Genomic DNA, 26,199 nt, shown 5'->3' on the forward strand with positions numbered 1-26,199 from the left:
TCAATTAACAAATGCCCAAGATATTGGGGGGAAGTGTTGAAATAATTTCAACATAATAAAAAATATACAGATGTGTGTGTGTTTATATAGAACCATTAATCTTCTGAATGCTTCATTTGTGATCAACACATTATCATATTTGACTGAACTGTGGACACTGTGTAGGTAAATAAACAACAGACTTTTATTGCTATTAAAAATAAATAAATAAACAGACAAACTAATTAAGTATTAAATCTGCTCCAAACCAAATAATTGGCTGTAGACCTCTCAACTTAAAGACCCAAGCTGATCACTACGGATTAGAAAGGACAGAATCTCGGTCTTAATTAAATTTTGATTAATTGCACAGCCCTAACACCAAATTAATAACATGTAATTAGACTATACATAGACAGCCTTTACAATTACTTTACACATAAATAGTAACTAGTAATAACTTACCATCACAATCAAACAGAGCAAACACTACGTCACACACATGATCGGACAGCTCCACTTTGGCCACCGTCCGCGCCACCTGCTTCATGGTCACTGGGAAATACAAGAACAAAATGAAAAAGGGGAAATTAGAAAAGTGTAGAGAAGCATTACTGCGAGTGGGTTCTGAGTCACAAAAGCTAATGTAGTGTGAGTGGATCGATAGCAGGCAGCACAGCCATTCACTGGAGACTTATGTGATGGACACAGAGTAAAGGCAGAACAGTGAGGAGGAAGAGGAGGAAGAGGAGCAGAGAAACTGGGGCACAGAGCATCAAGAGCTGACCCCAAAAAGTAATTCATAACTGTATTAAGACACCTGAATAATCGGTCTATTGTTAATCAGCTCTTTAGCCAATCAGATGGCAAGACACTAAATCAACTAAAAACACAGTACTAAGGGTAAGGCTAATCTTGTCACATTTTTATCACCAAATTTCCGAGTTCCACTGTGTAAAACCTAAATATTGGCGACTTATTCTAAAGGCTAACTGGGAATGCACGTGAAGGGACCGGGCCAGACCAGTACTTGCATTTCTTGCAAGGCTGTTTTTACTCCAGACATTTAAAAAAGTAAACTTTTCATTGACGTCTAGTTCCAAGTAGGGTAAAAAATAAAGTATTGATACTGACTTGAAGGTTCAATTTGTATATTTTGTGAACCAAATTATATTTTCCCTGTACCCTTATTCTTCCAATAGTTCAATTATTTTTTTTGAGTCATATTTTCCCCTGACGCTTTTTTTGAAAATTAAAAGTTAAAAATACACTGAGTTGAATCAGAAGGCACAAATCTGATACTGCATGCAGTGGCTTAATTAAAATTTGCACCTAAAGTTACAAATACCTAATTAAAGTACTATATAAAACATTTTAGAGATATAATTTAAAACTAGGCCAATAAATACTGGAGGAATAAAACAAGTTAAAATTTTAGCTCATTTAAATCATGATCATTATTGTTTCATTGTCTATGAAATATTGAAACAGGAAAATCACTGGAGAACTGCTTTGGTCAGAATTTTTTAAACCTTTATAAATTCTGTAATAATGTCTTAAATTGAGAGTGAAGCCATTTTTGGAGGCGCTGCTTTTGTCTAACATGATGATGTGGGCTTGTGTCAGAGGGCATCAGCGTCCTGCCCTGAAGTGACGCCTTTTATATGAACAGAGGAGGGAGGGGGGAGCTGTCCTCCTGCAGGCCTCGAGATCAGACTATCGATACAGAGATGAAAAATGGCTGAGCTGGAACTGGGAGTAAAGCCAGAGGAAAGAGAGACATGTGCTTTAACTGGGGCTGCTGTTAACAGCTCTCACAGACAGGACAGGCCCATGGCAGAGGAGACGAGAGAAGAGGAGAGACCAGCAATTAGAAGGGCACACAGAAACTAGAAAGGTCAAATGTACACAGTATTCACTTTAGACCAGAGGAGAAGATGGCTGGGTTCCACATACTTTTTCAGTAACTTTTTAAAAATATATACGTTTTGATGGCAAAAACAGTTGTACAGTCGGGTCATAATATTTTCAGGCACTCAAAAATTCTATTAAAATTAATAATAATAATAATAATATTCTGATGTAACCAGCTTTATATTTGAGACCATTTCTTCTTCTTCTGACAGACCTGCCTGACGTGCTTGTACCTTTATCTATGGAGGCTCCTGCCATGTGGTAAAAGCTCAGCGCTGTGTCCACGTCATTCACGTTCTTGAGGAATGTGAAGAAGTTCTCCACCTCCTCAAATGTGATGCCCTGTGGAGAAAACAAATCATTACCCTTTTTATTTTTACAGCCATACAAACATCTTTTAAGAAAACAAATGGAAAATCTAGGACTATAAATTAAAAATATGTGAGTAGTCAGAAATCCTTATTATTTCTGCAGCTTAGGTTGCTATGCTAAAATTCTGACAAATAAGCCAAAAATTGTCATGTCACAAAGTCTGACTGCAGCAATGTTTTATGGAAAAGCAGCTCTGGAGTGACACAAATGGCCGAGGGAAGTGGGCAGCAGCTTTGTGCACACATGGATGAGCAGTGCGGCAGGAGTAGACAGGAGCGGACAGTAGACCAGGCGGACACACACACACACACATGTCCTCTTATGCACAGATGCACAGGTACATAGATACACAGCCTCTCATAGGCAGAGAACACTGGACAGAAGCTGGACTTACATACTAATTAACACGTTTGTCATTTCTGTCTGTGAGTGACTGAGAAAAAACAGCCAATGATGAGAAGAGAGATAATCACAAAGGCAAAGATGCTTGTGCTTATTAACATTTATTAAACGTGAATGATGTGCTGCAACAAGGAAATGTATAACCAAAATGAACTTTATTAACTGAACATGACTAATACTAACATTATCCATTGAGACAAACAGATAGACAAGGCTGCAAAATTGTATTCACCTTATTCCAGAAGTTGCCATGGGCACTGCCATTGTCATTTGGGTTGTATTACTTTGCGTGGGGCTGCCGATCTTAACAGCAAATAAGTTTTATATGGACTACATTGCTGTTTTAACGTCCCCCAGAGAATCGGTTCATTGTTTATTTTTTACACATCTCAACCTACTTCATATCATATTTTATTTTAGCAGCAAAGCCTGTCTCAACTTCTCCACTGAACTGAAACAAGAAGTACTACCACGAAGAAAGCCCAATTTAGTAGCATTTAGTGGTAAAAGGAGGTGGGGTGGAATAAGAAGAATTTAAAAAAACAAGACTAAGAGTGAATAGTTTTATAAGAAGAAACCCTTGTAGTGTGTTACTTCATGCTTTGAGTAGAATCGTGAATTGTTTTGTTCCTTCTAGTCTAATAGGTGCATTTAAGTAGCCTTGAAAGCCTATCTTATTAAAGCACAAACTGACATCAGACAAAGGTTCACAAACTCCACTGAAATAGGGCGGCAACACCTTGGGGACACATGGAAGTGCTTTAGTTGAATGGATGGCAAGAATCAAAAAGCTCAAAGTTGATGCAAAATTTGTAAAGAAGAGAACTTTCTATTTCTATTCTACTTTCTATTTGAATGTTGCGTTTTCCCAGCAGAGCTACACTTCACTGGCCTTTAGAGGTGTTGAAATATTTGCATGAAATGGTTGAATAAAGGGTAAAAAGTTCAGCTCAGGTCTAGCCATCAGTAGACGTTAAGTACTCGTTTTATCATTCAGTGAAAACATTTGATCCAAAGGGCAGCACCAGGCCAAAGCAGACAAGAGATAAAACTGCAGAGAAGTCGACTGTAGCCAAGGTGATAGACACAGTGAACTGCAGAGCTCAAAGCCAGAGAACTCAGAAACATATGGGCTGCTCACTGTTTGGTCACAGATACAAGAGGAAAGGACTGGGGAAACTCAGAGCTGCTGGGAGGCTGTCTATATAGATAAGATGAGCCATATACTCCTCATTGATCTATCCAAGAGCATCTGAGCACTATTTTCAACCAAAGCACCATCTGTCACATGGGTCGGCCAATTAATCAAGAAGTCACTGTTTAGAGCACGCAATAAAGACAAGTAATTAGCAACTTTATGAGACTTTATATATTTATGGCAATGTATATCACCTCTAAAGTGCTATTTCGTTTGTTTGGGTTTACGAGTTAGTTAGTAAAAGTCAGTATTGTAAAGTGTAGATTCAGAAAATGTCTGCACCATATATCATTTAACAGTAACATTTAGGCCTGTCGTGATAACACATTTTGAAGTGCAAAATATTGATGAAGGAAATATGGATAAATGATAATATTAAACTAATATATACCACTGACACAATAACTCTAAAGCAGCCTACTCCCACAAAAACTATTCTGTATAGTGTCATTAAAAAGCATGAGAGGGAATACACCAGAATTAAACACTGGTTAGTTTGTAACTATGTGTCAGAAGCAGCTAGAATCTTATCATACTACAGAAAAATGACTGTTCTCCACTAGTACAAAGAAAAAAACCCATGATAAATGTCAAATTATAATTCCAGCTATTATTTATTGAATGCTAAGTCGATATTGTAATTATCATGACAGGCCTAATTGAACTGAAATGCCCATAATCATAAGAAGACAAAAAGATGATAATACAGTTAGTTGTGTTACTTCTTAAGGCCTTTGTACCTAAACAGGGCAGTTATATGGAGTTACCTGGAACCTGGAACATATAGACCTCTATCTGTGCCATTGCTTCCATGTGACACTTTGATTTACCTGTGCATCTTTAAACATCTTCTTCAATCCCTTTTGCATCAGCTTGAGTTTACGAGACTGGACTCCACTGTAGGCCAGCAGCATGCCCCCGAACTGTCGCTCTGTGATTCTACCATCCATCGGGTCGTTCCTTTCAAACTGCGGGAGAAAGAAACATATAAGAGCAGGTGCTATGCAACAAGGGTGAACAAATTAATAGAAAAAGGGAGATGGGAAACGGTAAATGCTAGTGTCAAGTTGAATCATGCATGTGACTGCTGTGGTGACATAAAATCTCTGTGAGGTTGTTTTTTACTATGTTGCACCGGAGCATGCCTTAACAGCAATACGCCTTGGCCTGTGTCAGGTCAATCCTGTCGATTTATATCTGAGGGGGTTGGACAGCATCACACCTCACTCTCCCTGTAATGTTAATACAGCAGCCTGTTAATATGCAGCGCTCATAACACAGTCAAAACTGTTCTGGACTGCAAAACTGGGGAAGCCTGACTCCCTTAAGAATAAAAAAGTAAAGGATGATTATTTTGTGTGGGTCCCTCTGCAGTGGTGTTCACCATCAAATATTTGGAAAATGTGTGCATGTATATTAAGTTAATATAGAACTACTATAGTATAGTACTTTTTCGTGCATGTGCTGCATCCTGTTGTAAAAATATGTTAAATGTTAAAACTGAGACTCTTATATATTATTATCCTATATTATACATATCTTATACATTTACCAATACAAACCAAGACTTAAACTGGAGATCTACAATGTATATTTACATAAAATTATTACCGTACTAAAGAAATCAAGGCAACATAGAGACAAGTCCAGAGCAAAATTGTACTTAGGTCTGTCACGATAAGTACTACATTGACAAATAGTTCAATACATGATAGATGGAACAATTATTCTATCCATCTTTTTCTTTGTACTAGTGGGGAATATTTTGTTATTTTTCTGTAAATGATAACATTTCAGCTGTAGAAAGATGAATAAATAACTTGTATAACTCATTAAGTGTTTCATTTATCTATCCCAACTCATGTTCATTACCAATAGTGTATGTATAGATTAGTTTTGTTAGGGGCAAATCCTGCTTTAGGGTTATTGCGTTTGCAGTGGCATAATGGCATTCAATATCATTTATCTTCTATATTTTCTTCAGCAATATATCGTACTTCAAAATTTGTTACCGTGACAGGCCTTAATGTACTTACTTAGGACTATTTCAGACCTAAAACCACATAATACAAATATAAACAAAAAATGTGTCTTGCGGTTAGGAATGTACATTATACTGTATCACATAAATCAATTGACTCCACAGTACTACCCAGGTGCAGCATGTGGGAAATAGTCACATGCTTATATAGCGCTTTTATAGTGCTCACTCATTCACACACACATTCACAGACACTGGGAGCAAGGTGGGTTAAGTGTCTTGCCCAAAAACACAAGGGCAACATTCATCTGTCGGAGCTGGAATCGCACCGCCAACCTGTGGGTCTGTGGATCGGACGCCTCGACCAATGATGTTCACACAGAGAGCAGGATTCAAACCGTCAAGCTTCAGATCAGTGGACAAACACTTTACCAACAGAGCTGGTGGCACCCCATATGTATCACAGTTTGAGAAAATAGTAAATAAAAAATATTGTCAAGCTAAATAATACACAATAGTCTGAGTCACAAGGAGCTATAAAATAAAGGCCCAAATAAACTGCCTGGGTGAGCTGCAGCCTCAATTAAAGAGCCAGCTGAGATGACAGCGAGTGAGACATATATACAGAAAAAATAGCTTTATTTATTTTAAATGGTGTTCAGATCACATATGGCGCTGTGATTATACACTCTGTGATCATGGGGCTATCATTTGAGAATGTAGATGCCACATGTTCAGAGTCCCAGTTATTCTTAGCGCAGCTTGTGGCAGCGTCGGGGTATAAGTTAGGAGCTGTGCATGCTAATGACTTCAGTAACAGTGTGGTAATGTCAGCCGTTGAGTGCGTTGAGTGGTGAGTGAAGGGAGAAGTCTTGTCTCACAACTCAAGACTGATACTGAGAAGTGCTGACATAAACCACAAGAACCATGTGTCAGTCTGAACCCTTGTTTTTGTAGACATTGTTCACCTAATTGTTACTTTTGGTATTTTATAATCGTTCAATCAACCAATATGGATTTTTTCATGGATGATACTGATTGTTTAGAATATGGAGAAACTGATGGTCAATATGTAAGATCGCTTTTGATTATTTTTGCCAAACTATGTACTTTTAATTTATGACAAACTAACCTACCCTTTTTACCACAAACTTTCACCAGTGTAGTAATATTTTGAGCAGTTATCTGTTTGCATTCAGCTGTTCAAATAAAGTTTTAAGTGTACTCTTTAGGCAGCAGGTCAGCCAAAACAAAGTACTGGCATGTGCTGAAGCTTTCAGGATGGTAGCCAATTTGCTAAATCGGCCCGTTATATCTACCAACCAATATACCGGTCCATCTCAAGTTATAATATCCATGTTGTCTTTTGTTTTCCATTTTTGACTTTTCCCTCCACGGCAAATTAGCTTCAATTCAAATGTGTATATTTATATTGATAATGGTATATTATATTTAAATCATGAAGCATGAAGCATTAAGCAAAGACTGCAATTATTTAGATAATAGAATGTCCCCTAACAACAACATATTGTCCTTTAAAGGGAAAAAAAAAAAAAAAAACACAAAAAAAACATGCTAATCTTGTAGACCTCTAAAATTGTGCATATGAACAAAATCCAGACTTGAAAACATAAACCACAAATCTAATCATAATCACAATGCCTGTTAGGAAAATCACAATTGTATATTTTTTTCTAAAATTGTGTAGCTGTAATGGTATGATAAAAGTCTTGTCCCAGTAAGGAGATGTATTGTGGATACTGAGGATTCGTCCCATCCTTCTTTGAGGCTTAGAAAACACAAGTGGTGGGTGACAAAAGTGCAATAGAAAGCAATCCTTCTTTTAAACTAGAATGTTGTCAGAAGTACCAAGCATGATTAGTTTTAAGATGAAATGGAAAACCAGAGAAGTGTGAGAAAACCTCTTCAGACATGAGAAGATTTCTGACCTCAAGTTTGAGCACATCATGCTGCAGCTTCCTCTGAAACTCCAGGAAGCTGCCAATGGTGAGTTTGCCCTTGAGATCCTCTCCAAAGAAGTATGTGGTGAGCGCAGAGCTGCAGCCAGCTGTCTTCAGAGTGTTTCCTGTGGTGGAGCGGTCACGGTGCCTCATACCCATACTGGTCTGAGAGCGGATTATACTCTGCACCTGAACCACACAGAAACAAAATACCAGAGAAAGTAATGTTTTAACTGACTTTTTCATACTTCCTATATTTGTTTTAAAACTCTTAAAGATGCACTATGTAACTGTGGTGCAGTAATATCTCCATGGATAAGCAGATCGCAAACTTTTCACGGGAACAGTTACATAGAGCTTCTTTAATTTTACTAACCCTTATCTGCACCTGTTTTTAATGTTTTATATGGACTTATATACTTATTTGTTTGCTTTTTTGTTTGTATTGTATTTTGAACAGTGCATCCATGAAACAGATAGTCCAAGGGCTCTCATTGGCTTCCCCTGTATAAATAAAGATAAAGTAGAAGAAGGGCTAGGGTTTTAACCTGTTCAAATTCCTCCAGGTCCACCTCTCCATCCCCGTTGAGGTCAAACATCTTGAAGGCGATCTCAAAGTTCCTCTGGGGAGCTGCAGACGACATGGGATGGACAGATACAGAGACTGCTGGTAAATCAATAGCGCCTTCAGATGGAGCCTTGTCACACTGCATAAACTACAGTTGCCAGCAGTGACAAATAGTGATTCACTCATCACTTCAGAGCCTCACAGCGCCTCCAACACATTTAACAACTGTTAGTCACTCACTACAGTGAATCATCCATTTTAATTTAGTCCCGTACTTGTGTGTCTGTTCTATTCATGACTTTCTGTTGACAATTTACTTTGTTGTTCTAGGCCCCCAATCTGGTATCGCCAATGAAGAATGTTCTGAACAGATTCACCATCACATATCTGCCAATGTCGTCTAAAAATGTATGTACTATTGCAGAGGTTCTCAAATTGTGGAAATAGTTCAACTGGGTCCTGGGAATATACAGCCACCTGCAAGTGTTATCCAATGTCTAAACCCGAGGTAATCCTAGGCTTGTCATAACAAATTTTGAAGTACGATATATATTGCTGAAGAAAATAAGGAGGATAAACGATAATATTGATTATTTATGCCACTGCCACAAAAAACCCATAGTAAAATTATCCCCCAAAAAATGTAAATGTAAAAAAAATGTTTTTCACACTACCAAAGTGTTTCATTCTGCTATGAAAAAATTCATAGCAGAATGAAACACTTTGGTAGTTACATGGTGGTTTGCATCTATAATGAGTCAGAGAAGTTATTTATTCAACCCTCTATAGCTCAAATCTAATCGTAGAACAGGAAAAATAACAAAAAGTTTCAGACTAGTGCTAAGAAAAAGTCCCCACGGTAAATATTGTCCTCCAAAAATGATTGTTCCATCTGTCAGATATTGACGTTAATATAGTAATTATCATGACAGGCCTAGGTAATCCTAATACATGTTTCAATATGACCATTGCTTATTGCTTATCATATTAAAATAGTGTGGGTTTAGTACTGGTAAAGTAGATGCTAGATCCTTTAGTTCTTTTATCATTACAAATTTTACATCATTGAATATTGCACAACAATAACGTTGGTGATAGGGAATGCTTTATGACGCACAACTCTTTTTACTCCATGCGTATTCAATTTTAAGTGCATAACTTTCTACAGGCCAATATTTCCCTCTTTATAATCTCATTTGTGTCACGAGACAGTTGGAGTGTTCATCTGTTACAGGGTGAATATGTGTCTGTTTTGCTATTTATGCTAAATAAATTGGAAGCAAGCATAAGGCATCCTGCCCTGTCTGCTTAAAAATGACTTGTCCTTGAAAATTTCCCAAGAGACTTTATCCATATGAACGGATTATAATAAATGGTGGCGCTAAGCTGAGGATAAAGTTTACTAGTCAGTGGAGAAGACAGCGTCAGAGCAGGATTTTTATTACCAACTCTGACGCATTCACAAAACAGGCATTCATCCCAGCAACCAACCCCTGATCTATTCAGTTGAAGTTTAAAAAGTACAAAACAACTTGTACTTGCGGCTTTAAGCTTTTTATATTTACAGCACAGATTATTGGTGGTCATAAGGCAAGTAATAATCAGGTCCTCAAAGTTAAGACCCATATGCCACACAATTTAATGCAATGGTAATTTCTTCCTAACTTATTTACTAGAATGTAATAAATCTTCTCAAAAGACATTTTTTCCATGCTTCCTGATAGATTTCAACCATTAACTAGCCCAGACAGGTTGCTCCTCATGATGAAAATAGATGATTTTGAGATCTAATACCTAATACCGATTATGATACCAGAGTGAACATAAAAACTCTACACTTTATACAATAGAATGTAATTTTCAAAACCTATTAATAGTAGATTCTTTAATACCATAATGTGGTCTTATTTTGATAATGACTGCATTGAATACCTATTCACAAACATCCAATTTTTACAACAAAAATTCAGTATTGAAAACTGCAATTGTGTGTCTAGTTTGGTACTAATATTGATCATTATCTGGTTTTCAGTTTTTTAACAACCCAGTTCCCAGCCACTACACTTTGCATTTGATTCCAACCTAGGGTAAGTGGGATAACGAGAGGACAGTTATACATTTAGGCATCCTAGCCAATTTTTGAGAGGCTGTAGTTTTGAATAAATTTATGACTTGAGGGTATCTTTATGAAACAGGAGATTTGATCTAAGTACTTACTGGACAGGACGGTGGTGAGGAAAATGTAGTCTGAAAAGGAGATAAGGCCACATTCCCCCAGTGTGTAAAATATGCTGTCCTCATCTGCAAACTTCTCTCTTTCTTGGGCTATTTTCTGCTCATCCAGGTCGGGAAAAAGAACAAAACGTATATATTAAAATAGATTTTCCATGATCAGCTTTATAGTTTCTAACAGCTGCCCCAGGTGTGGTGGTGTGAGGGTAGAGGAAGACACTGTACTTCCACACACATTAAAAATAGGCACAGTGCGTGTAATGATCATTTGCAGAAGACAGTCTAGCACATTTAAATTCATGCAAAATGCCACATACACATGAAAGGCTGATACAGTAGTCTTTGGCCAGTTGGTGAACATAGTGTTTTTCACCATAGACGGCATACTCACAGAAGACAGCGAAAAAGACAAGGACACAAAGACTGCTAGTATAAAGTGACAGACACACAATCTATATAACCCCCTTCAACATTAGTGACATTTTCCTGTTAACATGTGTAGACACAACATTGCATGAAGTCAATGTAAAAACATGCATTCTAAAGAGTTATACAATGTCCTTTAAGGAGAGAGTGGACAGCTGGACAGAGCATGCCTTGTTTGGGTGGTGAGTGGTTGTGGGAGGGGCTTAGTTGAAAAATAAGCCCACGTGAAGTTACCTCCGTCTGAAAAGTGTCCATTTCAAGGAAGAGGAAGAAGGACAAACAACTGTTAGAAAAAAAACGTGCAGCCTCTGCTGGACTTTAGCAGGGCCTTAAACAACAAGACACAAGGTGCAATCAAAGTGTAACAGTGACAATCCCATACAAAATCACATCATAAGGAGAACACCACTCAAAACTAGTTATGCTTTTTCGGCAAATATCACGCAATATTTTTCAGAATTTTGTTAAAAACAGACTTTGGTGGCATTCTCCTTAATCCATTTTCCTAATATAAACTCCCTTCTCAAGAGATCTTTCAAATAAAGGCAGTGACCGGCTTTGATTTAATAATACGATTTTGAAACTATAAACTTTTGGCATCTAGAGAAGGGAGTAGGTGATCGTGCTATTAGAATATAAAAGAGAAATAAATATACATGTTGAAAAACTGTACATTTGTCATGAGCTAATGAGGACAAAAATACAGTATAGGATGAAATAGGAGATGTTTAGGACGAAAGGTTGGTGTTGTCCGCTGCACTCGGAGCTAAAACAGGAAACTGCAAAGACGACCTTAGGTTAACTGTGCCAGACTATAAAACTTAAAAAAAGACGCTGGGGATATTCAAATGAAGGAACTGAAACGCCCACACATGCGTACACAGCCACTAACATGAGAGACATACTGGACTGACTAAAATGATCAGACACGAGGCCTTGGGCAAATTAGTGACCAGAGTCAAGGACAAAAACAGAAAAACAGAAATAGAAAACAACTCATGGCATAATGTGGTGGTAATTAGCATAAAAAGCTAAATGATAACAACCATAGAACATAAATCTTTTTTGGCTTAACTACCACAAGTACAATTTAACATTTTATCTTTAAAGGCAAGTTATAATAATAATAAAATAGAGAACAACAGGCTGAATAGCAGTACATCATGCTACTGTACACATAGACAGAGAACTGAATGCGTGTCTGGTATGTTAACTTAAGATATTAGCAGTTAATCAGATAACTACGCTAACGTAACACATATTTATTCAGCTACATGAACCATTGACAACAAACTGAATAAGTGTCTGGTATGTTTACAGAAGACATTAACAGTTAATCAGATACCTATGCTAACTTGTCCACAAACACGAAAGACACAAAAGTTCTTTTCACTGATGTTTACTGTGGTCTGTCTTCTTCATCACAGTTCACACCGTAGAACTAGCAAACACATAAAATATAACATAAGCTCTAGCTCATATTACATATACACACAAAATTGCATATGAACATTATACATACCACTTTAGCCTGCTAGTAAACAAATTGGTGAACTGAAAACTTTATATTTTACTTTTCATTTGTTTCTTAAATAGTGCTCTTTGCATTAGCGTAAAAGGCTGAACCGGAAAACAGGAAGTAGTTTTCACGACCTTAAACTAGACTCATGATAAACTAAACATTTACAATATTGTTCCAAATGAAAAATGATAACCTTCATGGTCTTATAAATGAAGGGGACTTAAGTAAGGGGAAGTTAAATGTGAAATGTATTAAAAAAAAAAAAAAAAAAGCGAGTCAAGTAAATTTTCCTACAGGTATTACAAACATCAATGCCACCTATTCGTGAAACAAGTGAACTGTAGCATGTTACATAACACATATTTATTCAGCTACATGAAGCATAGACAAGGAACTGAGTAAGTGTCTGGTATGTCAAGGTAAGATTTTAACAGTTAATCAAATAACTAAAGCATACAAATGTAGGTAGCAAGTTTACTCTCGATCTCAATCCACATCACTAAATCCATTAACGGCCAAACTATGGAAAAAAGTGACTTATAGTCCAGAAAATAAGGAGTGCAGTCTTTATGAATTGTGCCTAGTCAAATAGCGATCATTTTCAATATATTGTGCACCCTTAAACCAGTTTACTTCCTTTCTGATCTTGCTCAAGCATCATCCATTCAAAGGAAAGGTCTATGCAGTCGACAGCAGTATCTGACAGACATTTATAGACATAATAAAACAATGAAGTTACAAAGTCATCCATGTCAGCTTCTGTTTAGGCCCTATTGCATTGTCGGATAACAATGCCATCAAACCAAATGCCCACAAAGCCTCAGTCTTCAAAAACTAAAAGGTCAATATAAGACTGGCACTGACGGAAAACTCTTAAAGTGGAGTTATTGTGATGTATGATCCAAAAATGACATCTCTGAAATCAAATCAGATCATGAAAGATGACTGAAGGAAAGGGCAGTCTTACAACAACAACCACCACGCACATCACGCATCAAGAATTAAGCAGGGTCTGGCTGTGTCGTGATTCGCTCTGGTTGATGATGTGAAGAGGGAAAATAGAGTAGACAGCATATGAAAGAATATGCATAAGTTAACTAATAGTCAAAATGTAGCTTTAAAAAAACAACATTAAATTGGAAATGATGAAAATGTACTAAACTTGAAATGAGTGAGTAATAGTAGTGGCATTAATATTTTGCTGTACAGTATAACTCTGTACTGGTTAGACTAAAAAGTGCTATAGCTGGATTATGGATTACATCGCAACATTCTATGAGCCAATTATGTTTAATACAAATGCGGACAGCTAATTGGATATTGCTAAAATGCAGATTCTGGTTGCAACATAGCCAGTTAGTAATTTCTAATCACTAATAGAAATGACCAGGTTCAACATTTGTGAATTTGCCTTTTGGATTGGATTTTTTTTCCATGTCATTAATAGGGAAAAGTGACTTGTGCCCTCCGTCTGGGAGTATGACCTCATCACATCATGGAAGCTGACAACTACCATTGTTATAGTGTATTTTTTTCATAACATATGGAACAGAGACAAGACTCTACTCTGACAAATGTTCAAATATACAACAGTTCTGTTTAACTGTGCATTTGACAAAGGTTTTATTCACACTCATTTTTTATCTTACAATGATTATATATTCGTATTGTAATGATATTCATGCTCTGCAAAGCACTTTGAATTACTTTGTGTACAAATTGTGTTCTACAATAAAGTTGACTTCTGGGTAACAAACCAGTCGCATGTATTCTTTTCATTTGAACTAAACGAATTAAATACTTGCTTTCACAATCATCTATTCAATGCTGTACAGCTGCCTCTAACATTTCTGAGCTTAATTAAATAAAATAGCCACTGCTGTAATTAGCATCCGGTCCTTCCTGCCAAAGTGCGTGTCTCATTAACTGTGTCATCTTTGCGGTTGACCATGTACATAATATGAACATGTCTTATAAATCTGTGCCTTGGGCTTGTTCATATGTTCGTCCAGATTTGCATGTGTCTACACTACAGTACTACACCGATGGCCTTTTCCTCACATGACAAAACTCTACAGGGCTGTGAGCTGAGGCGGAAACAGGGAGCTGCCATAGCAATAGACAGTGTTAAAACTCCAGTCAGGGTTTATCTGTCTACTATGTTTCTGGGGTGAAGGGTGAGCCCGGAGAAGCAAGAGCCAAATTTGAACAAGGGAAAGTAAAAAAAAATAAGGCCAAAAAGTCAAGCTAATGCTAATGGCTTGAACATGCTAAAGGCAGTTAGGGTCTCTAAGCTCATTTAACACATTTGATAAGAGAAAAACTGAAGTGGACAACTGAAGTGGGTCAAGTACAAAGACTAAATAAAATAACAGGATTAATTTTAGGTCCTCGTTGCATCAAGATACAGTACAAATGTTTCTTTGGTCAATCGAAAGAGAATTTACTCCCTCGATTTAGGGCTGAACGATTTGTGAAAAATATCCAATTCTACGATTAGATTTGCAATTTATGTTTTGATAAAAGGACTCTGTTCAAAGTTCACATTTTAAACACGTCCAGAATAATTGACAGAAAGACTACAATATGAAATGACAAACTAAAACAATAATCATATTTCAGAACATGTTTGTAAAGATTTAAACTTCAGAGTAAGCAGTTTTTTATGCAGAATAAGACAGGAGATTTTGTTGTTTGTGGGGAAATTGTGGTGCTTCAAAAATTGCAGCCTTTGCAATTTGGTAATTGCATCCATTCAAATTACGATTTCAATTCAATAAAGATTAATTGTGCAGCCGTACAAGTCGAGTCCTTAGTTTTATGTTGAACTTATATTTGAGCACTATATTTGAGTACTTAAAGAAAAGTGTGTTGCGTTCTCTGAGTTCCTTTAGTTTTGTACTTTAAAAAGGATAGATCTATCACTGTGTCTCTTGACTCTGCAACATTTCTATAGCTATGGTCTATTGTATCAAACAAAAGCAAAACCATAAAAAAAAATATTACAACTCCCAAAACTGCACACACAAGAGAACAGCCCGGACTTGGCCGTGTTCATAAGTAGCTGTATTGGCTGCAGTGTTTTGTTATTGATTCCATCTGACCCGATCCAACACTGCAGCAGCACAAAGCCTCAGCCCCAACTCAAACACAAAGACGCAGAGATAAGAGGATCAAACCTACACACCTATAGATACTGCATTTTAATGTGCACAAACATGGGATTGTGTCTGGGCCAGAATCACAATGATAAAAAACAAGAAATGCATGCATGAGCACAAATAAGTGACAACTAGCTGCAAAATCTGCTTTTCTATGAATTCATGACATAAAATGCATTTGTATCTAACCAAATCAATCAATGAAAAATCAATCAATGTTAGTGTGCAATCATGTTATGGTAGGAATATGCCTTTGGGAACTCTGGAATAGGTGCCTCTAACAGTATGGTGTGTTAAATTTAATTTGATGATGGTTTATTCCTATTCTAAGATAGAAAGTTACCATGACAGCATACTGCTAATTCAAATCTATACCTGGTTTATCCCTCATTTCTATGATAACTGGTTAAGTTGTGCACTTATTTAATAGTGCCACTATAATAGCATTAAAGCTAAATATTTTCAGTACTATTTGTACAAAAACCCCAGTGAAATTTAGTTGTAGTAAAAGTAATGGGTGATTAAAAGAGCACTAGTACAGTATGAAGAACCACGGTGAGTGCAAAACAAGGGTGAGGACACAAACACATTAAAAATGGAGCAGTACCTTCATGCCCCCAGTGCCCCCTCTGATGTGCTGTAGCTCTAGGGTTAGGGTTCATTTTGGCAGGTACATTAAAAAAAAAAGAAAAAAAAAAAAGAATGACACGCTTCAGGCTGAAGTCAACTGAGGTCCAGGCTTGACATTTGTGAACAGCCGGAGACATTTTTGAGTAGACTAAGGGCTACAGTTGGGCTCACTGGCTTAATATGAGCCTGCAACCATACAAGATACTCAAGACATGTGTTAATTAACACTTGTGGATTTTAATTGGGACTCACGGCTATGGACAAAGGACTAAATGAATGTATGCAAAACAAAATAGCACAAAATATCCCAAACTCCTTAGTCTCTGTGCAAACCTGAAGAACTTCTCATACAGGTGTAAATTTTCTTTCCATTGAGTGATAAAATCCTCATGTCTCACCATGTTTAACTACAATCTACAAGGCAAATATATTGTCTTCCAAGCCTCTAAATAGCACTTAAATCATTAACCATTTATCTTGACAGTGATAATATATCCAACCATTACTTATTTACTAAAATGATTACACAAATTCTAATTATGCTACTAGTTTGAACAAAAGCAAATATTTTTTTACCTTTAAACCTGCCCTTTGTTGTGAGCACCAACCAATCCTAATTGCAACGACAATTACCAAGGTCATCAGTAAACATTTTCTGCCACCTTCTGGCTGTGTAGGCATGTGCGTAGGAGGAGGAAAAATAATGCACTGGCTTTGCTTCCCAGTCCCATGGGTAACTATGGAGCAGGTGTACAGTTAATAACAGCTAATTATTCAGGGAACACATTCAGAATAATGACTCCTGATGTGGAACGCTCCATAAACAAGAGCTGGTCAGAGAGGACCAGCAGCTGCCCTGTAAAAAGGGGAGGGGCACTAAATCAGCTGACCGAGTGCAGAGATATACCAACCTTTTAGGTTTGACAGATGCGAGAAAACCTGTTGTAAAAGTTAGTTTAAGAACATGGAGGGGCCTTGAGAGAATCTAGGAACAAGTTGTGTTCACGTTTTAAAGTGATGTAACAAAATTGAGGGCAGAGGCCAAACACAAGGTTTGTTACTATAATGGCAATTGGTACAATTTTGGGTTTGTTTTGGTGCCATGACAACAGTCCAATTAACAGATTAACTACTTACAATTTGAAAACAACTGAATGTTTACACTGGCTTGCCCATTTCGGCCCATTGGTGTGTAAAATGTTGCCACATCAGGTGAACACAACCTTTAGCATGATTGCTAAAGAAGTATGCTATAGTATAGACATTATGCTAAAGTATAGAAGTGCCAGTCCAAACAGCAGCTGTGAAAGTTTCCTGTGAAATAGAAAGAGTGAACATGACAACTGTTAGCGTGAAGTGGCTCCTCACTCCGTCTGTCAAAGCTGCTCCTGTGATGCTACGCACTTGGCAACAGTAAACAGGAAGTACATTTACAGAGCGAGCCCTGCCTCACGTTGTGCTAAACCATGCTCTACAGAGATCATGCAGCACTGACGTCTCAACAACCCCAAGGATGGAGTGGCTCTCAAGCACAACACAGCCTCCACTTTAACTAACAAGAGCCCCATTATCAAATCAAACCACCCTGAATGCCACCATGCACAGAGAGGGATGCCCCACCAGCCCAGTCTCAGTTAGATACAGGCATAGAGCAGTGCATGCTGGGAGTATACAGCAGAAGAGCCAAGGCGCGTGGAAAGCTTGAGCTGACTTTCCTTGCATGAAAAGATGAGACAAGAGTTTGGTAAAGTAAAAAGGGGAGAGAACAGGGGAACAGCACTGCGGTTTGAGGATACCCAATAAAGGTTGAAAAAAACAAATATAAAACTCAGCTTTGCAGGGCTTATATGCAGGTGAAGATCAGTTTAAGGGACCAACTAAGCCTGTAAATTATGTAGCAGTGCTGCAGTATCATTTAATAATACCTGTATTCACTGTTTATAATTTAGTAGCAAAGGCAGGGCAAGCATCTGTGTACGTCCAGGCCAGTATTCAAAGGGCACAGCATGTCCAGTACCCACAGAATGAGTTTGCATATTTTAGACACACAAAGCAGGGTGTGTACATATGCAGCCCCCCTTTAAGTACACACACTTAACCAGGAGCAACCTGCCCTTTGATACAGTTGGACTAATCAGGAATAGATAAGGACTATAGGTTAAAGTGTGTTCCTAATACAAAAAAAACACTTCAGATATCAAACTATACAGTTTTTGTTTTACAGTACAAAGGGTACAGCTAAAGATTTAATATAAGTAAAAGCACAGAACTAAAAAGAAGCACAATTTATATTTTGTAAAGCAATGTGCTGTGTTGTTTGGAGGTGGCGCATAACAATTTGACAGAGGATTAATGCTACAGAAATTACAATTTATTTAGTCTTTGCCAGCACAAATTTACTATGGCTAAACATCCTGTAGTCAAAAAACAACATTCACAACAGTAAATGTAAGTCTTTTTTTTTTTTTTTCAGATTATAAAAATAAGATGTTATGCAAAAAGGTATTTACAATATTGTTGGAGCGCTGCATTCACAGCACACAAACTTAAAAGGCCCATTTTGTTTTGTACATGGTGGATTTTCTATGTCTAAAGGTCAAATATTAAAGCTGAGGTGTAAAAACAGTCTTACTTGGCTGTTCCCCTGGACTAACTGCAGTGAATAGACCCCTCACATTAGTATGAAGGACTGAAAGGGTACAAAGAGGAATGAGAAACTAATTTAAATAAAAGTAGAGGTAGTAAAGTTGAGGACACAGTGAGTACAAGGTGCAGTTTATTTCATACAGGTGCATTCATGCTGCTCAGCATACACCCCATACCTGCCAGAAGTCCTGCAGAGAGGGAGTTTGTGGGAATGGTTGGGGAGGACACAGGGAAAAGTGGAGGGAGATGGCCATGACGGTTATTCACGAGAAACAGGGAGAAAGAGAACATGGCGGGGGATTACTTGTGATTGGGTACAATTAAATATGGCCACACATGTAATCACATTGACATACAGTTATCACAGCATCTGAAAGCATATTAGACCAGGGCAATGAAAACAAACATGATAACACAGCAAAATGTGAATTAATTAACAAGTGTTTCATTAAATTAACACAATACATGACCAGTTAATAAGGTAATGCTGCTATAGCGATACAAATAGCATTCGAATTGGAAGAAACTAAAGTACTTATTAGGATCCTCTTAGATTGGCTATGCAATTGTATTTTTGTACTGAAACAACACATAATCTGATATTGATCATTTTAATAATTCTTTTTAAACACTGCTGATTTTAATTGATTTCAAGTAATATATTTTAAATAATTTCAGTTATCAACAATTATCCAACTCCATTCAACCTAGATAGGCAATCTAGTATATTTTCTTATATTATGTTTCCAAAGTTAGCACAAATGAGTGTCAGCAAGTGTGAGCATGTGTGGAGAGGCCTGTTGTTAGGGCTTCTGGACACATGTGGTTATACTGAGGCCAAACACGACGCCAGGTGACAGCTCGCGTAGATGAGCTATTTAAAAACATGGTGAGGGTGGTGATCTGATCATCTCATGTTACAAATGAGGCTTAATATATTCCAATAATATATATATATATATATATTATTGACCTAAGCTTTAGTTTACCACCGACCCCCCATTGCACAGTGTCCATCAACTCAAAATTATTTACACGTGCTACTTTATATTGCAGTCTATTACTCTCGGTGCTGTGCTGGCCTCAGGAGGGCTAACTCACTGCAGCTTCAAGTGAACTGGATTTCATGGTTTCTTGGCAGGGGACACGGAGGGCTTTTTTCTTGTTCCAACTACCTAGAAGTGCCCATTAAGCCAATGAGCAGAAAGCACGTGTCTCTAGGCAAAAAAACTGAGCTCAGGGGAAGAGGAGGCTGCCCTGACTATAGCCACAAAATCTCAGGGGACAACCAAAGCTAAATATGGCAACTCAAACTCATGCAACCAGATTTAACAGGCAAATAGAGGGACTTGACGCCTGCAGATAGAATTTACATAATCAAATGATGAGTCTGTAAGACTAGTCTTTGCACCAATGTGGTTTGGATATCTTGCGTTGCGTTAAAGCAAACAGCACTAGTTCAGTTTAGTCATACTTGGAGTGAGCTCAGCGAGGCCATTATAGCATGGGGATTGCAGTGCTGAGTCTTGCCTTTGTTATGGCATTCTTTATCCTAAATCTTTACTTGTATTGTTATGTATTGTTATGTATTTTTATGGATCTCTTTGACCTAACCTTCGTGACACTATCTGTTATTAACACGGGTTTATCTCATTTGTTAGACTACGAGACAATGTGTCCAGCGGCCTTGAGCCACTTGGACTAGATTAAACTGGTATGGTTGTTTTGATGGTATAAATACACTGTATGTTCATTTGAGTTCAGCTGAGGGCAAACAGCTGAGGGCAAACAGCTCTTTGTGCAGAAGTGATTCAATAAATCATACTTTTTTGATTCAAGACAACTTCTCTGTTGATTTTACATTTTTAAGTTTTTTACTATTAGAAATTCTACAGCAACCTATGAAGAAGTGTTATGTGTATCTCTTCACGTTCTCTATATGTTTCAACCTGACTTAAACCATTACCTATAAAATTGTGTTTAAATTCTAAACCATTTTGGACAGAATACTTAAAGTAACCTACAATGATGTATTTTCTCAAATTTGCTAGAATGTGCTTTAAATTGAAATTAAGTTATACAAGTAGGGTTGGGACAATAAACAACAATATCGTTTATCATGAGAAAAAAGGGTTGACAATAATCGTTTGTGATCATCAACAGAGATACTGTTTGTAATGCCTTAGTCGTTCAGGTATGATCCATGGTAAAATAAAAATTCTAATCTGTCAACTGGACAAAACGTTGTAGGAGTGAAGACGTTTTACTGCTCATCCAAGCCGCTTCTTCAGTTCTGGTCAGATTACTGGTGGACACTGCCTTATATCTTATATCACTGTAGTTAGCGCTTTCCTGCAGATAGATAGGGCTTGGATGAGGAGCAAAACGTCTCCACTCCTACAACTTTTTGTCTAGTTGACAGTTTGGAATTTTTATTTTACAGCAGAGATAATGGCCATCATTCATCAGAATATTCAAAGTTACTTATCCTTCAGGTTATCTTCAAGACCATTGTTATTTTCACTGATAACAAAATATTATAAAAGTTGTTTAAAGATGGAACTAAATCATAATATTAAAATCATAATTATTAATATCTCTAACATTCTCTAAACCATTTGTAATTTTAATAATTAGCGTGATATTATTGTTAATCACAATAATTTTGGCGACAATAATCACAACACAATATTTCTATAACTTCCCATTCCTACATACAAGGTCTCCATTCAACTTTACTGCTGTAAAATGCAAGTCTACTACTGTAACGTTCATGGAAATCGTAGAATTTCCTACAGGTAAAGTATTCATGTTGAACGATTAAAGATAGTGTACTATTGAGAGTACACAGCACTACAGATAGGCAACACTTAATGCAAATTGAAAAGTTAGAAAGCGAAGGGTTTCCTACTTGGTTTGACACACTTTTAAAAGCTGCTTAAATTAGCAGACTGGCTATATTGGTCATCATTAGCTCTGGTGCCTACAGGCTGGTGGTAGCGTAATGAGGGTGGAAAGTATAATCAACACACTGATAATTAACTGAATAAATGAGTTTGGTTGGCGCTTCCCGAGATCATCAGATGTTGTGGTCACTAATCAATACCAAGGAATAGGCTGATATAATGGATAATGAACTGAAAGAACGCAGCCTGGGGTTTTCAAGAGGGATTCTGATGAAAGTATTAAACTGGACCATATTATGAGTGAAGAATAAAACTAAAATATAAAATTGTACATGTAAAACTCATTAACATCCCCCAATTGTAGCATCTTTCCAATGTCCTAATATATTAGCTTTCAGTAGATATTAACGATTATATATTTTTAGATAACATAAATCTGTCATTAAATCTTGATTGCATTGGTTTTATTTTTTGTTTGGTATTGTAGATACAGTTTATGGTATATTGATAATTTTATCCTTCATTAACTCTACCCATTTGGTGCTGGGGGAATAACCTCTATAAAGAGCAACACCGTAAAATCGTTGCCTAGGAAAATGCACAATGATGTCATTAGGAAAAGTTCATTATCTTAGTAAACTGAGCGTTTGTTTGCAGATTTTACGAACCCGTGTTAACAATTCATTTGACAATTCAATTCATTATCTATGCTGCCTCTATTCAGTCTGACCTGACTGACCGAACACTAATTTAATTCTGAAGTTAAAGTTGTTTGTTTCTTACCTTGCCATCATAGCGCTTCACAATAAACTGATCCAATCCAAGGTCTGAAAAACAAGACAAAACAGTGTGACAAAGACAACCAAGCAGACCGAGAAGCTTTTATTATAAATTATCACTGGATCGCAGCTAATCGAATTATGAGCGCTAAAGACTGATAATGGCTATTAGCAACTCATTTCCAGTTTGCCATTTATTATGATAAACAATTACGAGAAAAAATCTCCATAATTTATACAAAAAGTAACATTAGTGCACAAAGTGACTAGATAAGACTGCTGTTGATTACTGTTGGTTCTGTAAACGGCTTTAATTTAATGTATTACGTGCTTTTTGTGTTAGGGAATTCATCTCTCAAAACTTACTCATTTTCAATTTTTTTGTTTATAATTGTAATTTCACCAATGGTTGTCTGTATTTAAAGGGCCCAGATTACACTAGTTTCTAATCTATGTTATAATGTTGTTTCCTCATCAAAAACACACCTAAAGTTGTGTTTTGTTTCATTCACACATGTCTGTGTAGACCCTCAGTCATCCAGGTCTGATCCACAGCAAACAACGAAGTTAAATCTGTCAAATGGACAAATCTTGTAGGAGTGAAGACGTTTCGCTGCTCATCCAAGCTGCTTCTTCAATTCTGGTCAGAATGCTGGTGGCCACTGCCTTTAAATCTATCTGAGGGGAGGGGCTAACAACACTGAAACTGTAAACAGCTATTGTCTCCAGTTTCAGCTAAGACTACCCTATTCAGCCCTTAACGACCCTGCTATTGTTCTCATTGTTCTGGGTCTGAGGATGAGGTGGTTAGTGGCTTTGAGATGGAGATGCACGGCGAACTGGGGTCCAGAAGGACTCTCCCGTCGGTGTTGGTACATCCTCTTATGGAGTAGCTGTTTAGTTTCTCCAGTGTAAACTAAACAGCTACTCCATAAGAGAAGATGGCTTTGGAGATGTAGATTATGCAAACGTGTGAATGAAAACACACAAGGCCAGGTATGTTTCTGAGGCGATAACAACATTACAGGGCTGGGCAAAAAAATGATTAAATTGATTCATCAAAGTTCAAAACGATGTGTTTGGAAGAAAATTCAATTTTATTTCCCCTACTTTCTTGCATTGGAAATGTAAGAATGGCTGCTCTCTGCAGTTACAGGGAGCAGACTTCTAAGGTCGCACTCACACTAGGCATTTTGAACTTTTCCAGGTTTAAGCACGATTACGTGGGGTTCTATGGCCCGCACTCACACCTGCATACTCAAACCAAGCCACCGCCCAGTGACATCATCAGACGGCACAATGCCTCCTCTGCGTACAGTCGTCACTGTGTATTTAGCCACAGGTGAAACAAAACACGACCGCGTATAGGGAAAGCGAGTGTGTGCGCACTTATTCACAGGGCTCTGTCCGCAGCTGTCATAGAGATAAGTTCGCCAATCAGCTGATGGACTCTCATGTGGTGAATGTTTGGGATGAATGATGAGTGGTGTACATGAACAAGTACGACCCCAAAGTAAAGTAAATGGAACTAAATCTAGTGCACACTGGGGTCGATCCGGTCCACAGAGCTCAGAGAAGAGAAAAGCACACGAGTTAAGCATAAGGCGAGAGCAGACGTTGAAATCAGTGATGTCAAATTAAATATTGTGGAAGTATAACTCACTTCTTTTCCTCCACACCAGCTACAAATTTAATGTAACCACAACACTGTTATGGTTAGTTTTATTTCATTCATAAAATGGAGATGGATTTTGCCCTATGGCCAATGACTTAAATATCATCACTTCTCAATACAATGTTGAAGTAACATCACATTCTTTAGTCACTTTAGTTTAAAGGAGTTAACCATTTACTTGCACCACCACTTGAATTTAAACAATTATACATCTTTTTGTTTTGACAATTGTCTGTAGTTTGCAGAAAATTTTGAGTAAGCTACTTAGCTACCAAGACTGAATGAGAAATGATCACTGGTCAGTGGGCCATTTCAGAAGAAGATTAAAAAACTTGCTTATTGTAAACTATGAGGGGGTGTTCTTTGGTTTCCCAAATGCAATAGCTTTGTGAAGCTGTCAACAAAATTGAAATTGACTTAAGGTACAAACCACTAGGGTGGAAAAGCCAAACAGTCTGGATGTGGAAACATTAAATAAGAGAATAGGTGATGAACAGGAAAGGTGACACTGCTGCTAACCAGACAGACACACGAAGTCCCTCTAAACTCCACAATATACTGTCACATTTGCATACACATTAAAATTAGGACTAAACTGGGACCAAAAACAGAACTAAACCTGGACAAGGCTATGACTAAACCCAGACTTCAGCAGGACCAAACCAAGTCTACACTAACATTAAACTGTCACAGGGATCGAACTGAACCAAGATAAGTGTGAACACATCTTAACACTGTTAAGACCCAAAAGTCAGGGCCTAAATCAACAACAAAATGTCAGAGCTTCTTTAAATAAATGTGGTTTATTGTTAAACCAGTGACAGCTGACACACACTATGCCAGTCTAAGCTCTGTGCCATCCCAGTCCTCCTGTCGTGCGGGTATCACATATCTCACAGAGCGGCTGCATGCAACGTTTAAGATCTGATCCGGTTTGGACGTGTTAATTGATACACCAACTGCTGCGTCGTGATTTCCTGGGCTCAGCAGCACTCTCCCTTCTCCATCTCCCCCTCTCTTTCTCTCTCGCCATTTCTCGTGCTACATCTCTCTCTCTCACTAAGTCTGTCTCTTGCTACATGTCTCTCTCACTCTACACGTCTCTCTCGCTCTACATGTGTCTTTTTCTCTCTCTACAGGTCTCTCTCTCGTATATTGCCGATAATAAAAAAAGTGTCCATTAGTCTTTTGTGTGAGACTTGAACCCCAACAGGCACATTTGTGATGGACTGTAAAACTATGATCTCATTATCATTATTAGGACAAAGGAGACATTTCTTTTGAATCGACATTGCCCCACCCCTAGCATAGTAGGCTAACTAAAACTAAAAAGACACCTGAGTAATTGGTAAAATGTTACTTGAAGGCACTGTCAAATTAACTCAAATTATTACAATAAGACAATACAGAGTTATTGAAGCAGGAGGCAGTTGTAAATGAATGAATCAACATACTGACAGCAAAAAGCATACAACTGAGAGGACTATGACAGTCAGGCAGTGATACGATATAGCACACCATATGTCTTACACTGGTGGCATTTTTTGTCATGATCCTAGATTGATAACATTTCACTTACCACATGTACTACCAGTTATCTATTCACTGCTGTTCTTTTAGACAGATACTGACCACTTTTTAACCAAATACTCAACTATCCAAATGTGCCCATTATCCTGCCTTCCAATGACAAATTGTTCAGTTAAGTTGTGAAATAGGGGGTTAGCAAGTTGTTGGAGTCAGGAATCAATTTAACAAACCAAGGTTGGTGTTAACCTTGTGATCAATTGTGATTTTCAATTTGATTTTGACTTTTAATCACTGCCATTTAACACAAAAAAATGTCT

General features: G+C 37.5%; 1 protein-coding gene across 2 annotated transcripts in view; it reads right to left on the minus strand.

Annotated features, from left to right (window-relative positions):
* Positions 1 to 26,199, minus strand: part of micu1 (mitochondrial calcium uptake 1) — a 38,093-nt gene that overhangs the window by 1,275 nt on the left and 10,619 nt on the right. Inside the window, exons 1-7 of one of the 2 annotated variants that reach the window (XM_055227179.1) lie at positions 11,268 to 11,503; positions 10,593 to 10,707; positions 8,356 to 8,438; positions 7,796 to 7,996; positions 4,696 to 4,833; positions 2,127 to 2,235; positions 445 to 534 (exon numbers count right to left, since the gene is read on the minus strand). In XM_055227179.1, the coding sequence (XP_055083154.1) occupies positions 445 to 534; positions 2,127 to 2,235; positions 4,696 to 4,833; positions 7,796 to 7,996; positions 8,356 to 8,438; positions 10,593 to 10,707; positions 11,268 to 11,288 (757 nt within the window). In that variant the 5' untranslated portion in view covers positions 11,289 to 11,503. Of the gene's footprint in view, positions 1 to 444; positions 535 to 2,126; positions 2,236 to 4,695; positions 4,834 to 7,795; positions 7,997 to 8,355; positions 8,439 to 10,592; positions 10,708 to 11,267; positions 11,504 to 22,681; positions 22,726 to 26,199 lie in introns of those variants that run through there. The other variant, XM_033979479.2, reaches the window with a different exon arrangement.

This window comes from Periophthalmus magnuspinnatus, chromosome 15, assembly GCF_009829125.3.
Source record: "Periophthalmus magnuspinnatus isolate fPerMag1 chromosome 15, fPerMag1.2.pri, whole genome shotgun sequence".
Classification (NCBI taxonomy): Eukaryota; Metazoa; Chordata; class Actinopteri; order Gobiiformes; family Gobiidae; genus Periophthalmus; species Periophthalmus magnuspinnatus.